Here is a 15,392-nt window from a genome sequence, read left to right as displayed (position 1 = left end):
ACATCCTCCCTCCCTGGTAACCACAGGGTCAGCTGCCATGGGGCACTCCCTCCCTCTCAGGCAAAGCACCCCCAGGGTCACCATCTGTCTACCCCCAAGACTACCTTGAGATGGGAATTGTAGTATCTATCATATGAATGGGGAAACTGAGGCTCAGAGATGATGGCACTCAACCAAGGTGGCATTAGCATGAAAAGCTGAACCCCAGCCATGCTGCCTGGCTCCCAAGCCCAGGCTCTTGTCCCTCACATCACTCTAGTCCGTCCACAGCACAGCTGCCCTAATCTACTACACTGGCCAGAGCTCTAAGGCTAGCAGGGCATCTTGGTGACAACACACCTGTGTGCAGATCCAAGGCTGTGAGCTCCAGAGTGGGGAAACAGGGCACACTCGAAGGTTTATGGCAACTGGCTTCCAAGTCCTGGTGGCACAGTAGTAAAAAGCTGCTATCCCAAAGGCTAGCGTTTGTACCCACCAGCAGCGCCAATGGAAAAAGCTATAGCAGTATGCTCAACAGATTTCCAGCCCTGGAAGTCCTCTGGGTCATTCCTACTCTGCCCTGCAGGGCCACTATGAGTCAGAGCACCTTGACAGCGGTGGACTTGGGTTTTTTCGTTTGGCTTAAAGGCAAGATGATAGAAGAGGTAAACGTGAAGGAGAAGTGCCAGCTGGCACTCATTTGCCCCAAGATTTCCTGAGGGCACACTATGTGCTGATTCTTGGGAAGATGGGGGAGGGGCCCTCAGGGCATAGCACACAGAAGAGGGAAGTGCTCATGAGCCAGTGGGGTCAGCAAGAGGCAAGCACACAGAAATGGCACCTTCACAGACCCCAGGGCTGTCCCAACTAAGACAGAGAGCTGCCATGTTCACATGGCAACCCAGAAGCAGGTAAAGAGGAGCCAACAACCCTGGCCTCCTGTAGGCTGCTCCCACCAACTTGCTTCAGCTCAGGGCCCCCAAGATCACACAGCTGGCACTGCTCCCCTACTTTGCTTTTCCCAAGCTGCTGGCTCTGAAGCCTGGGGAGGGGGGCAGTGCTCCCACACGGCTCCTTAGAGCATGAGACCCCCAATCCCTCAGAGGTCCATAAACTAAAGTCTATGGGCCAAATCTTGCTGCACTGTTTTATAAGTCAACCTGTACTGGAAGGCAGCCAGGTCTGGGGCCTGCCTATAACTGTTTTGTGCCAAGGTAGTAGAGGGGAGTCATTGCCACATGTAACCCATGGTCTGGAAAGCTGAAAACACATACTCTCCAGCACCTTCCAGGAAAAGATTGCCGACCCCAGTATTACACAAAAAGGGGTTCACTCTTAGGGTACATTAGATCTGGGATGGCACACACAGCAGCCCCTTTCTCAGAGCATCAGCAAACTGCTCTTAGAAACCTGATGCCTCAGCTAATCCCAACCCTGTTTGGGTCAAACCAAGAAACCAAACTTACTACCATCAAGTCTATTCCGACTCTTAGCCACTCTACAGGACAGCTTAGAACTGCCCTCCATGGGATGCTGAGACTGTAACTGTTTATGAGAGTAGAAACCACCAGTGGAGTGGCTGGGGTTTTGAACAGAGGAATTTGCAGTTAGCATCTAAAGGCATAAGAATGTTTTGTTTTTTTTAAATCAAGCCTTAGCAAGGTTCCTGGCCTCACGAAGACATGTACATTTGTGGAACATGAGGAGGTGACATCCCAAAACTAAAACGGCTTAGAAGCAACTCTGGGTTCTCACCTTCTAAAACCTACAACCAGCTACTACACTAAAACCAGGGAAGGCATAGTTTAGCGAGGTTGTTCTTCATTGTCTTGGCAAAGTCATTCTTAACACTCTCATTTTAATATACTGAAAATGCAGTCGGCTCTCCAGTTGCTATTAGGACACATGCGCTAGACAGGCAGAGCTTTCGAGTGTATTTTGTCACACAGCCTTAAGAGACAGGAGAGCAAAGGTCGCAATCCAGCCTTGGCATCAACTTCCCATTAGAACACAACGCTTTGTCAGTCATTTCCAACTCCAAGCAATCCCCAACTTACAGCATATTCAAGTTACCACCAACCAGCCACACCTGAGGACTCATTTTTCATGGGGGGCGCGGGGGGGAGATCGCATTAATATTACGTGCTACATATAATATTGAAGCATGTAATTATTCTCAGGCCAATCCCTAAAGACAAAGGCTGAATGTATAAAGATACTGATGCTACAAAGCAGTAATCAAAACGATAACAATTTATAAATTATCAAGGGTTCATGAGGGAGGGGGATGGGGAAGAAGGGGAAAAAATGAGGAGCTGATACCAAGAGCTCAATTAAAAAGAAAACGTTTTGAGACTGATGATGGCAACAAATGTACAAATATGTTTGAAACAATGGATGAATGTATGGATTGTGATAAGAGTTGTACGAGCCCCCAACAAAATGATTAAAAATAAAAAGCAGTAATAATTAAAACAAATAAAAAAATTTTAAAGTAAGTACAACCCTTACATCAAAACCAATGAAAGATGGAGTTGTTGGAACAAACCCTTTTTATAAGTCAGGGAAATGACTGTATGTTCAAGAATCACAGCACTAAAGTGACAAATCGTTAATGATTGACATTGCTAAGGCTCTGGAACCTGGGAATCCAAGGGTTAAGAGTTCAGTCATTAACCAAAAGGTCAGTGGTTTGAATCCATCAGATGCTCCTTGGGAGAAAAGATCTGGCAGCTTAAAAAAAAAAAGATCTGGCAGCTTGCTCTCCTACAGATGACAGCGTGGGAACCCTGTGGGGCAGCTCTGTGCTATCAGTCACTGTGCGCTGCAATGGCCTTGAAAGCACCCACTGATGACAGGGTCCTTTTGGTGGGTTCCCTTCACACTTCAGGGGGTCCTTTTGGTGGTTCCCCTTCACACTTCGAGGGGCAAGAACAGTGCCCCTCTGGCACAGGTAATCCAAAGTCCCTTTTATAAGGCAACATGACAGCTTAAAAAGCCCTAGAGTCTCAATGAAAACTTTTCTTTCCTTTTTAGCTAGGACTCAGTGATAAAATAAAATTCACTTCGCCATCTCTCAATTACCCCTTCCAGTAAGCAAGAACGTAAGCCTATGGGGGTGCTGATAACACCCTACTGCAGAGGACAAGGAGGGACCTGCCCCCATGGTAGAGGATTGCTTCCTTTGCTGCCGCTGTCCCCCCCCAAAAAATAGCTGGTAGCTAATTTTCCCCTTAGAGATTTAATTCCCTTGTTCAGAATTGTGTTAAGAGAAATCGACAAGTCTTCCCAGGTCAGTCTTTCAAGCAAATTCAAAGTTGCAGAGGTAGACTTGCAAAATAAATACTCCTAACAGTAGGGAGTAAAAAGAAAGCTTTAGTAGCACAGCGGTTAAGCACCCAGCTGTTAAACCTACCAGACAGCAGCTGGGAGTGGGTGGGGGGGTGAAGATGAGGTAGTTGGAAGCCCCCTGGGGCAGTTTACTCTGTTCTGGAACCAATTCCAACCTCAGTAAGTTTGTTTTCAATTGGTAAGCCGTCTGGGCTCAGAGGTTCTGGTTTGAATTCTACGTTGATTTGGACAAGTCAAGTCTCTCACGTCCGATTCCTTGCACAGACTGGCAAAAATTGTACCTAACTCCTCCTAGCGCTAGAAAAACTGGGAGCCTCCGAATGAGAAAACTCACTCCCATGGAGCTTATTCTAACTCACAGTGACCCTAAGACAGAGTAAAACTGCTTCTGTGGGTTTCTAAGACTGTAATTCTTTACAGAATAGACAGCCTTCTTTTTCCTGAGGAGCAACTAGTGGTTTTGAACCACTGCTCTGATTAACAGCCCAATGCAGAACCCACTACCCAGCATCAGGGCTCCTACCAAAATGAGAAGGTATCTCAACCACCACTCGAGTGATGGGAGCACATGCGGACATAGGAGGCAAAAGACCCACAGTTCTGAGACAAGTGTTCTTGGCGGGCACCAACTTTCCCTAACCTAGTCACTCTGCTGCCTATCAAGGGCTGCGCCTTAGGAAAAAGTGCTACCATTTCTTGGGAACACAGAGACACAGCACTGATGAAATATACAAAAACCTACAAACTCACTGCCATCAAATTGATTCTGACTCATAGAAGCGACCCTACAGGACAGAGTAGAACTGACTCTGTAGGTTTCCTAGATTGTAACTCCTTTGTTTTTTTTTTAGATTGTAACTCTTAATGGGAATTGAAAGCCTCATCTTTCTCCCTCAGAGCAGCTAGTTTTGAACTGCTGACCTTATAGTTAGCAGCCCAAAAGGTAACCACTTTGCCATCAGGACTTCTCCTGATGAAATATACTTGTGTTCAATCTCCAGAATGCTGATTTTAAAAACATGTTTGTTAGATGTCAACTTTGTCTCCATAAGCTGACCTCCCCCCATCCTACCCACACACACTCAGTCTTCTGATTCCATGGGCACTGATTTCCCCTCCACTTTTAATACCAAACCACTCTGCTGAAAGGCCCAGGAGCAAATGAGTTAACGTAAGGACATTTCCGACGCACACACATCAAGTGGCCACTTCTGCTTTGGGAGGAGCCACATGTGTGAGCAGGGCAGAAGTCTTTTGTGTGAAACTAGAGTGCTGTCACTTTGACACGAGCTGGTGCTATCAAAGGCTGGGGTTTCACTGGTGTGACAAGTTATGTCACTCCTCTTTCCTCTTGTCCCCCTCCTTATGACACCCCTTTCCCCTCCGTCCCAGAGCCAAATGCAAGCACCCTTGTGAGCAGGACCTGACTGGGAAGTCCCCAGGGGCACTATTTGGGGTTCTACCTAGCCCAATCTCTAGACCAGTGGTTCTCAACCTTCCTAATGGCGAGATCCTTTAATACAGTTCCTCAAGTTGTGTTGACACCCCTCCCCAACCATAAAATTATTTTCGTTGCTACTTCATCACTGTAATTTTGCTACTGTTATGAATGGGGCAACCTCTGTGAAAGGGTCGTTCAACCCCCAAAAGGGTCTCGACCACAGGTTGAGAACCACTACCCTAGACAACAATAGAAGTCAGTCAGCCTGGGGCTCACCTACCTTCTTCCCATTTCTGGGACCACAATGCCTTTACCTGTGAGGCTTTCTCCTGGGTGCTTCTGAAATAAGGCTGAGTCTCTCTAGGCGACTTCTCCCAGGACCCTGGCTACAGTCCTTGGACACTCGGAGTCTTAGAAGGGATGGTTGTGCCTGCACCCCTAAATGTGATGAGTCCTTCCTCCTAGGTCCCTTCCAGCCCCCAACACACACACACACACACACACACACACACACACACACACACACACACACACACACACTTCGTGAAAGCGTGATGGTGATGTGACTAAAGCCCAATGTGGGCATGGATTATTTAAAATGGAGTCATTTGCAACGGAATCTTTTGTTCCATGTTTGGAAAAGTACACGGGCTCCTGTTTGTTCCTTACAGGGTTTTTTTTTTTTAAGGCACGGAAGAAGACATGCCAAGAGCGGGAGGGAATGCCTTCCTGATACACCTTGTTATGATAAGCAGCACATTCAGTGATTAGTTGCTCCACAAATAACAGAGTTCCCCCCAAAGGCCACTTCTCGGGTCCATCTTGGAAGCCGTTGAATGAAATACTAGGACACCCCCTTTTTGCTAAGTCTCCTCTTGCTCAGCGGTCCCCTTTGTAAAATAACAAACCAGCAGTAACTCCACTCTATCACAGCAAAGCTACTCAGCCATCCATGTCACTGGGTTTGGGGGGACAAACTTCAAAGCGGAACTTTCCCAGTCCTGTCTACATTTCATACAGCAAAAAACATTTCCCTCCAACTGTGTGAGGTGAATCAAGCAAACAGGATCTCTCCTGCAGCCAGGAGGCATGTAAACGTGTGGGTGCTTCTGAAATGTTCACTTGAGCTCCACTGACTGCAAACCAAATCAAGCTCAACTCTTTCCCCGGGTTGAAAATAATTTTTTAAAGGAAAAAAAATGAGTTACCTCTCTTACACTATCAAGCCTCATCTATCCCACTCCACTCGTAAGCAATCTATTTTTTACTTGAAAAATAAATAAAAACCTTTTTCCTTTTTTTTTGCTTCACTCATGTCTACATTTGTATGACAGCCCTCTTTCAAACCAAAGCCACAAGATGCCTGCTGGGTCGCAGTGGCAGGAGATGCTGGCTCCGCTAAATGGACAGCCACACGCCTATTTCCACAAGTTGAACAGCTGCGTCTGGTGCGAATCTGAAGGCACTGCAGCAGCCACCTAATTCAATTTGGGCCCATTCATTATGGCCGGCCGGGTATTTCAGAGGCAGTTGCGACTGCAAGCCAGTGCTGGGGGCTGAAAGCGCTGGCAGCAGCGGCACCCAAGTTTTCACTGCGGAATCGCTAAGAGGAAATGCGGTCCCGGCTCACACAGCTACCCCGATCCAGCCTCCCAGCACGATCCCCCTGCCGGGGCAGCAGAGCAAGACCCTACTTTTCGTAGGCATGGGCGAAGATTACCTAAGAAAGTTTGCGGACGCTGTTTAGTATGGGGAGGGGGGCGTGGTGGCCCAAGAATGATTCTGCAGGCATTTTTAGGGAGGGTGTCCTTTCGACAAGATTCCGAGACGGAACCGCCTTGCCCGGGATGGGGTGGGGGTGGGGGCGAGGGGTCTCGGCTGTGAAAGCCAGGTAAGCACCAGTGGAGGCCGGGAGGTAGGGGGGGGCGCCCGGTAGCAAACCTGCAGTGAACTTTCAAAGTTTCTCTCCGTGAAATGAAACACATCACTGCAACTTTTGTGACAACATCTCGCCAAGGGAAGTTGGGGAATTTTTGAAGAACGTGATGGTGGAGTAGCCCCAAAAAACGAAACAAAACACCAACAGTCTTCAAAGTCGTCACTACGCAGCCTCCACTCACCCCCACCGCACGCACCCCTGCAAGAAACAGCCCGAGAAACTTGGAAGTTGCAACTCCGGAGCCCGGTGTGCTGGGGCGGCTGGCCCGGGGACGGACCGAGTGCCCGTGTCGGAAGCGGTCTAGGGACGCCCGAGGGGCTGCCAGGGCTCCTTCGGGGACTAGCGGTGGCGGGGACCCTCGTGGCCGCCCCGCCTCCGAGCGGCCTCGCCCGGACGGCCCTCCCGGCGGCGAAGGGACGCGAGGCACTCCACCGTGCCTCCCGCGAACAAGCCGGCCTCCCGCGAGGGGGGCGAGCAGCTCGGGCGCCCAGTGACAGTCCGGCCACCAACTTGGCCGCCCCCCGCGGGGCCCCGGCCCGCAGCCCGGGTGTGGGGGCCCCCAGCCCGGCCCGCCCCGCCGGTTGACAGGCCCGCCCGGCCCCCCTCACCTGTGCTGTCATTCGCCGAGAATCCGGGCGAGCTGAGTTTGGCCCGCTTGGGGTTGGGCGGTCCGTCCAGCAAGTTCTCGGCCATTTTCGCCCGCTCCCGAGGGCGGCCCGGCGGCGGGCGGGCGGCGCGGAGGCCGGAGCGGAGGCGGCGCGCAGGCCGCGGGGGGAGGCGGCGGCAAATCTCAGCCTCAGCAACAGCGCCCCGCCGCGCTCAGCGCGCGCCCCCGGCCGCTGCCGCCGCCGCCCGCCGCCCCCTCATGCCCTGCCCGCCTCCCTGCGCCGCGCGCCGCGGCCGGCGCCCCTCGGCCGGCGCCCCCCGGGCCCCTGGCAGCGCCGGCCCGGGCTCAGGCGCGCCCCGGGACCATGGGGCCGCTCTGCCGCCGCCGCCGCCGCCTCGCCGCGCTTTCCCCCGCGCCCCGCTCGGGGGCTCCGCTCGCGGCCGGCGATGAGGGCCCGGCTCGGCGCCCGCCCGGCCCGCCGCCGCCGGGAGCCACAACAATGCGCCGAGTGGGGCCGCGCCGCCGCCGCCTCCGCGGCCCCCCCACCCCCGCGCCGCCGCCGCTGCCGCCGCCGCCGCCGCCGCCGCCGGGCTCGGGCTCCGGGCGGCCGGGCCGAGGGGTGAGCGGGGCCGCCGGAGCGGGCGCCGAGGGCCTGGCGGAGCGGGCCGGCCGGCTGAGCGGGGTGCGCGGGCGGTTGCGGGCCCCGGGACCGGCGGGGCCGAGTGGATCGCGCTCGAAGCCCCGGTCGGGTCCGCGACAAGATGGCGGCTGTTGATTCCTCAATTAAAAAAAAAAGAAAGTTTTTTTTCTTCTCTTTCCAGAGCCTGAACGGGGAGGGGGAGGGGGCGGGGCACGCCGCTGCGTCACCCCCTGGCGTCAGCACGCACGGCCCCGCCCCACCCCCTCCACCTGCGCCGGCCGCGCCGGAAAGAGCCGAGCGCGCCCGGCGGAAAGGGCCGAAAGGGTGGCCGACGGGCGTGGGGCGACCCGGCGAGACCATGGGGCTGCGGCTGAGCGGGCTGGGCGCCCGACGCCCGTGTCCGACGCCACTGGGGTTCTTTCTAACAGAGCCTGGGGGCTCAGCGTGGGCCGAAAGCAGTACCTCGTCGGACGGCCAAGGTCCCTAGGTCCCGCGCCCCAGGACCCTCTCCGGGGAGGGACCCTTTTAGCTGTCGTGGGGCAGGCTGACCGAGAGCCAAGGTCGGTCCACTGGCCCTCGCCACATGCCTGCGATGTGGAGTGGTGCGTGCAGGGCCCGCCAGCATGTGTGACAGGGAAACTGAGGCAGGAAGTGTGAAGCCGCTGTTTGAAACCTGTTTCAGTGAAGTGGGGGCACGCAGGACTCCGGAATTCGGGTTCCCGCGCCCGACGGGGCTCCCAGGTGCGTCACCCTCACCTGGTGGAGGAGGCTGATGGGCACGCTCTGCTGCATCAATACAGGAGACGGCCTCGTGTGCCCAGGGCTCAGGCCCTCAAACAACCCCAGCCCCACCCCGGGGGGAGCCCTAAGACCCTGCCGCCGCTGCTGCCACCTTGCAGCAGCACCCTGCAGGTGCTCTATACAGGTGTGTAGAGGCATGTCAACACCCCTGAGTCAAAGTGCCACCCAAACCAAAGGTGTACCCTTTTCACTTCACTATCTGCCCCTTAACACTTGCCCGTGCTGTGTCCTGAAGGGCTTATCTCGAATGTATCACCACGACCCTCTTTCCTAAGCCAGAAACCTGTGAGTTAGCGCCACGCCTCCCCCTCTCCGCACTCCTCTCTACAGTGGAGCTTCGCAGTTCAGTCAGTCCCTGAGCACCACACTTCTCCCCAGGAAACAGCAGTGTTCTCTCCGCGGGTGGGGGAGGCGGGGCAGGGGAAGCAATCTTGGAAACCTATCTCCTAAAGGAATGGGTTTGGATATTCCAGTCCCCCATAGATCCTGACTCCTGGAGATAAAGATAACCGTGCAAATTGACCCCTGTCACTGTGCTTCAGGCCCACGGCCCCCCTCGGTGTGCAGTGTAGAAGGGTGCCCAACGCTGTGGCCTTTCGGAAGCAGATCGCCAGGCCTTCTGAAGTGACTCGGGGAGGTGTGAGCTGTCCACCTTTATGGTTAGTCAACCAAGGTGGAACCCACCCAGCCTCTCTGCCTGAAACCCACTTTTAAGGGATCGACTCAGATTCAGCTAGACAGCACAGGTTAGACCTACCCCCACCAAGTTTCCAAGGCTGTAAATGTTTATCAAAGCAGACAGCCACATTGCTCTCCCCAGGACTGGCTGGCAGGATCAAGCCACCAGCCTTTTGTACAATAAAGCACTTTAACCACCACATCACGGGCTCTTTAGCAACTGCACAGTCTTTGAGCTCTCCACCCCACCCCTCATATTTATTAGTATGCAGAGCCCTGATGGTGTAGTAGGTTATGGAGTGGGCTGCTAACAGCAAGGTCAACAGTTTGAAACTACCTTGGGAGGCATACTGTTCCCATAAAGAGCTAGTCTTGGAAATCCACAGGGACAATTCTAACTGTCCTATAGGGTCACTGTGAGTCGGAATCAATTCAATGACAGCGAGTTTGAGTTTTGTTGTATCCCTCCATCTGCCTCTCCTACCCCTCACTTCATCGCAGACCCACACCCCACCCCTGTCGAGAAGAAGGTCCCATTAGGACCTTTGTGCAAACTTGCAACTGCTGTTCTCTGTGCCTGCCAACTCTAGCTTGTCCTCCCCGGTCCAGCTCACATACCACCTTACCTGAAATCTTTTTGCAAAGAGTTGAATAGTATGCCCCTTGCTAAATGTCATGTCCGCCCCCCACCCTACCCCCGAAACTCAGGAAGGAGGGTCTTTGCAGATGTAACTAGTTTAAAATTCTAAATGAAATCTTCCTGGGCTTAATGCAGCTCCTGACCCCAGTGACTGGTGTCCTTATGGAGGAGAGGACACCAAGACAGACGTGAAGAAAGAGGAGGCAGATTGGAGTGATGCTGCCACAAGCCAAAGACCACTGGGTCCACTGGGAGCTACAAGAAACAAGGGGAGGCCTCTCCCCTGGAGCCTTCCGAGGGAGCACAGCCTGAGACAAACATGCTGTGCCTCCAGAGCCTTGAGAGAATGTGTTCTGTTGATATTTAGCGAGCTTGGCAGACCTGGTATCAACAGCCAGGTAACACGTACCCTCCCAGCCCTCTGTAAGTGTCTTTCACAGCACTGTCTCTGTCTCACCACAATATTTCTTTTTCTTAAGAATACATTGAGGATATTCCCACTACAATAATTCTCCCTGTGAAAAAAATAAAGGCAGAAATTCCTATACATTCAAGGAGAACAGTTAGTAAGTCCTAAACAGCATAAGGAGTACCTGGGCCACACAGTCCAGGTGCTCTGCTGCTAGCCAAGGGGGCTAGAGGTTTCTCGGCAAACAGACCTGGCAACCTGAGTTTGAAAAGCCAGCCACTGAACCTGGGGGGTACATTCTACCCTGACACACATGAGGTCTTTGTGAGTCGGCCTGGACTTGAGGGTGCTTGGCTATTGTAGGGAACCAGAAACATGGATTTATGAAGTCAGTTTGCAGAAGGGCGGGCAGGAAGTATATAAAGTTTAGAAGTATACAGGGGTCGGCAAGACACTAGGTCCATGTGCCCGTCTCCCCTTGACAGAGCTCCCCAGGGCTTGCTGTGTCCCATGCATGGTACAGCACACCTTGAGATCTGTAAAGCTGAGCAAGCAATTGAGTGAGTGAGTGAATGAATGAATGAGCAGTGTCAGGTTACCCAGAGCCTTAAGTCCTTCAGGAAGACTGGAAGGCCAGTCCCCAGCCAGAGGTGGCTCCAGACCACTCCCAAAGAAGGGACAACATGCCAGGCCACTAGAGGCCTTAGCCAAGGCCTGCCTTGAGGCAGTGGCAGCCACAGACCAGCCCTCAGGGCATGTACAGCTGACACTGAGGTACACCTGAGCACTGTCATCCCCCTGCCGCCTTGGGGCTACTCTGGCCTGGGCCACACCCAATTTCACAGAAGAGGAAACAGAGCCCTGCCCTGCCCTGTAAATTGCAGAGGAAAGTAAGCTGGACAGGGCCAGGCGGACCTGGGACACAGGTCTTGGGACTCCAAACCCAGCCCTTCCTGCATCAACCCCCAGTCACTCCTGCCCTGCAGGTGTCTTGTTCTTCCTTTCTCACTGCTGCCTGCATCTGCTCTCCTTTCCAGTTCCCCAGCCCTCGTCCTCAGACCCTGCTCCACAGAGCCCCTTCCTCACTCAAGCACTGATGGAGAAAAACAAGCAAGGCTGCATGGGACAGACTGCACAAAAGACCACATGGGGTCTGATCTTATTCATAGGGAAAATGGCCAGGATAGTGGTTTACACATTGGCTGCAATCTGCAAGCTCAGCAGTTCAAAATCACCAGTCGCTCCACAGGAGAAAAATGATGAGGCTTTCTACTCCCATAAAGAGTTACAGTCTCGGAAACCCACAGGGGCAGTTCTACCCTGCTCTATTGGGTCCCCGTGAGTCAGTACTGACGATGGCAGTGACTGTTAGGAGCTGGACTACAGGAGTAGTTGTCTACCAACCAATTGCCATCAAGTCCATCCCAGCTCATCGCGACAGAGTAGAACTGCTCCCGAGGGTGTCAGAGACTAAACGGTTACCAGAGGAGATAGCCTCATCTTTCACACCAGAGCGGTTGGTGGTTTCAAACTGCTGACCTTGCGGCTAGCAGCCCAACTTGTCACCTACTATGCCACGTAGTGCTAGGGAAAGCGCCCTGATGGTATACCAGTTAACCAAAACATAAGTGGTGGTTTGACCCACCTAGGGGGGCATGGAGGAAGACCTGCAATCTGTGCTTGGAATGATTACAACCAAGAAAACTGTGGGCGCAGTTCTGCTCTGTCACGTGGGTTTCGTTCTGAGTCAGAATCAACTGCATGGCACCTGCCAACAAGCTCAGCTGGCCTGAGAGGTTGGGGAGAAAGAGTGACAGCTGAAAGGCAAAGGGGTCTCTTTTCATAGTGATAAGAACACCCTAAAGCTAACTTTCTGTGCCGCCGAAATGTACATTTCAGTGAGTGGGCTGTAGAGTCCATGAATGATCTCTCAGTAAAGTTGTTTTCTGAAAAGTCAGATTGGAAAGAAGAGAGACGAGGAATGGAGAAGAGAGAGGCAGTATACTGAACAGCCAGAGGAACCCCAAAACAAAATAGAAGCAACTAAAGGGTCCTGTTGGAAGAGTGACAAGTGGATTGGCATCGTGGAGCCAAGAGGAATAGGTCTAATAGAAAGACCCAGAGCCCTGGTGGCATAGTGGGTTATGCTTTAGATTGCTAATCACAAGGTCAGCAGTTTGAAACCATGAACTACTCTGTGGGCGAAAGATGAGGCTTCCTACTCTTGTAAAGGTTTGTACCAACCCCCCACTGGCAGTTCTCTTCTGTCCTTTGGAGTCAGAATCAACTCGACAGTAGCGAGTTTTGAGTTTTGTCAACCCAGGGTTCTATTAGATGTCCTTGTGCTCTGTGGACTTAGCTAGGGGGACAAATGGCGAGAAGGAAATGGAGATGAAGGGACGGGAGCTGGACTTGAAGGTGAGGAAAGGAGAGGTGTTTTGTCAAGGGAGAGACTCCTCTTCCAAGCTCCAGCTGCACATCCAGATGTTATAGTTTTAATTACTCACCCCCATCTCCCTAAAGAAGCAGGTGTGTTGACGTCCCAATCCTTGTACCTGTGCGTATGATCTTGTTTGGAGCTGGTGCCATCGAGTCGATTTCTAACACTATGGATTGCATGGGACAGAGGAGAACTGCCCCCTACGAGTTTCTTGGCCGTAACCTTTTTGGAAGCAGACCACTAGGTCTTTCCTCATGGAGAGTTACTTACTAAATGGGCTGTATCCAGAGTTCTTTTGGCACAAACTAGGGTCTTTGAAGAGGTTGTCAGTTAACATGAGATCCTACTAGACTAAAGTCGGTCCTGAGTTTATAAACTTGCTGCCATAGAGTTGATTCTGACTCATAGTGACAGGGTAGAACTGCCCCTATGGGTTTCTGAGAGTATAACTCTCTGCAGGAGTAGAAAGCCTCATCTTTCTCCCAAGGAGTGGCTGGTGGTTTTGAACTGCTGACCTTGTGGTTAGCAGTCTAACATGTAACCCACTACACCACCAAGGCTATATATGACTTTATAAAAGAGATACAGAGGGAGAAGATGGAGGCAGAGATCAGACTGATGTGTGTAGGAGCCAAAAGACACCTAGGATGGCCAGCTGTCACCAGAAGTTCAGAGGAACGTAAGGAACACATTACCCTTCAGAGCCTTCAGAAGGAAGCAGCCCTGCCGATACCCTGGTTTCCAACCCGTAGCTCTAGAAGCGCAAGATAGTACATGTTGGTTTCTATAACCCACTGCCATCAAGTTGACTCCTGCCAGGTCACCCACAGGTGAATCAGAGCCCTGTTTTAAAAGCCAATGAGAAGAGTTTCAACTGGTGTCAGTCAGCAGATGTCTGGCACACAAAGTATCTGTAAACTCACTGCCATCAAGTCGATTCTGATGCATAGCAACCCAACAGAGCTTATCCATCCTCAAACGATGTAGGAATTTCTAAAGAACTTTCCAAAATGATTGCTTTCCAATTTACATCCCACCAACAATGTATAGAACCATGAACCCACGTCTTCGTCAACATTTACTGTTAATTACCAGATGTTATGAGTTTAATTGTGTCTCCCCACACCACAAAATCCTCACCACTGAACCAATAGGTAATATCATGAAAAACTGAGAAAATATTGAAGTCAAGGATTTCATATTGCTTAGAGCCACAATCAGTGCTCGTGGAAGCAGCAGTCCAGAGATCAAAGAACACATTGCATTGGGAAAGGCAAGGATGTTACTTTGAGGACTAAGGTGCGCCTGATCCAAGCCATGTGTGTTAGGCCAGGTTGACTAGAGGAACAAATCCAATGACACACATATATGTACAAGAGAGAGCTTTATATCAAGAAGCTTTAGATATTAGGAAAACATCCCAGCCCAGTCCAACTCAAGTCCCTAAGTCCAATGTTAGTCCATAAGTCCCTCTTCAGATTCACGCAGCCACAGGCAATGATACAGAATGCAGGAAGATCATAGGCCGGTGGGTGCAAAGTCCCACGGATCCAATGTTGGTGGATGCATCTCCAGGGCTCTGACAGGTCCCCAGCAGGTCTCCAAGTGGCCCGCCAGAAGGAAGGTGAAAGCAGAAGGGTTCAGTGAGGCTCCCAGGACTCTCCTTATGAGGAGGTCACGCCCACAAGGGGACATCATCAGGCTGTCACCCGATTGACAGGCTAGACTGTACCCCTACACTTGCTGACATGAAATTATGTAACTACCACACCATGGTATTTTCAATCACTTCATATGCATGTGAAAGTTGGACATTAAATACTGAAGATGGAAGAAATGCCAATGCATTCGAATTATGGTGTTGGCAAAGAATCTTGAAAGTACCACAGACTTCAAAAGGAACCAGTAAATCTGTTTGGGAAGAAATACAACCAGAATAGTCCTGAGAAGCGAGGAAGGTGAGGCTTCGTCTCATATGGTTTGGACATGTCAGGAGAGCAGTCCCTGGCAAAGGACGTCATGCTTGGCAGAGTAGAGGGGCAGTGACAAAGGGAAAGACCCTCCACACCACAGATTGACACGGTGGTCCCAACAATGAGCGCAAACGTAACTGTGAGGGTGGTGCAGGACTGGGCCGTGTTTCATTCAGTTATATGTAGGGTTGCTATGAGTTGGAACCACCTTGACGATACTTAACAGCAACTCCTGACCCTCCAAAAAAGCTATGTTGAAGTTCTAATCCATGGCGTGACCCTGTTTGGTATGGTATGTTTGGAGATGTTATCAGTTAAGTTGACACAAGTCGTACAGGATCCTGTGACTCCTTATTTTTAAAAAGAGAGGAAGGAAGGATGGGCAACTGGAAGGCACATGCACATGCCAAGGGCTGCCTGGGGCGACTGGAAGCTAAGAGAAACGAGGAAGGCTCACGTGCTAAAGCCTTCAGAGAGAATGTGGTTCTAATGGC

At 51.9% G+C, this 15,392-nt stretch overlaps 1 protein-coding gene across 1 annotated transcript in view; it reads right to left on the bottom strand.

Moving 5' to 3' along the window:
- LOC142462461 (histone lysine acetyltransferase CREBBP) overlaps window positions 1-7,554 on the bottom strand; it is a 112,360-nt gene extending 104,806 nt beyond the window's left edge. The window contains exon 1 of the mRNA XM_075564358.1: window positions 7,319-7,554. Within this exon, the coding sequence (XP_075420473.1) occupies window positions 7,319-7,403 (85 nt within the window). The 5' untranslated portion in view covers window positions 7,404-7,554. The remainder of the gene's footprint in view (window positions 1-7,318) is intronic.
- Between the last annotated feature and the right edge of the window lie 7,838 nt (window positions 7,555-15,392).

The sequence above is a fragment of the Tenrec ecaudatus genome, chromosome 12 (assembly GCF_050624435.1).
Source record: "Tenrec ecaudatus isolate mTenEca1 chromosome 12, mTenEca1.hap1, whole genome shotgun sequence".
NCBI classification, from domain to species: Eukaryota; Metazoa; Chordata; class Mammalia; order Afrosoricida; family Tenrecidae; genus Tenrec; species Tenrec ecaudatus.
This window is presented reverse-complemented; position numbering and strand designations above follow the sequence as displayed.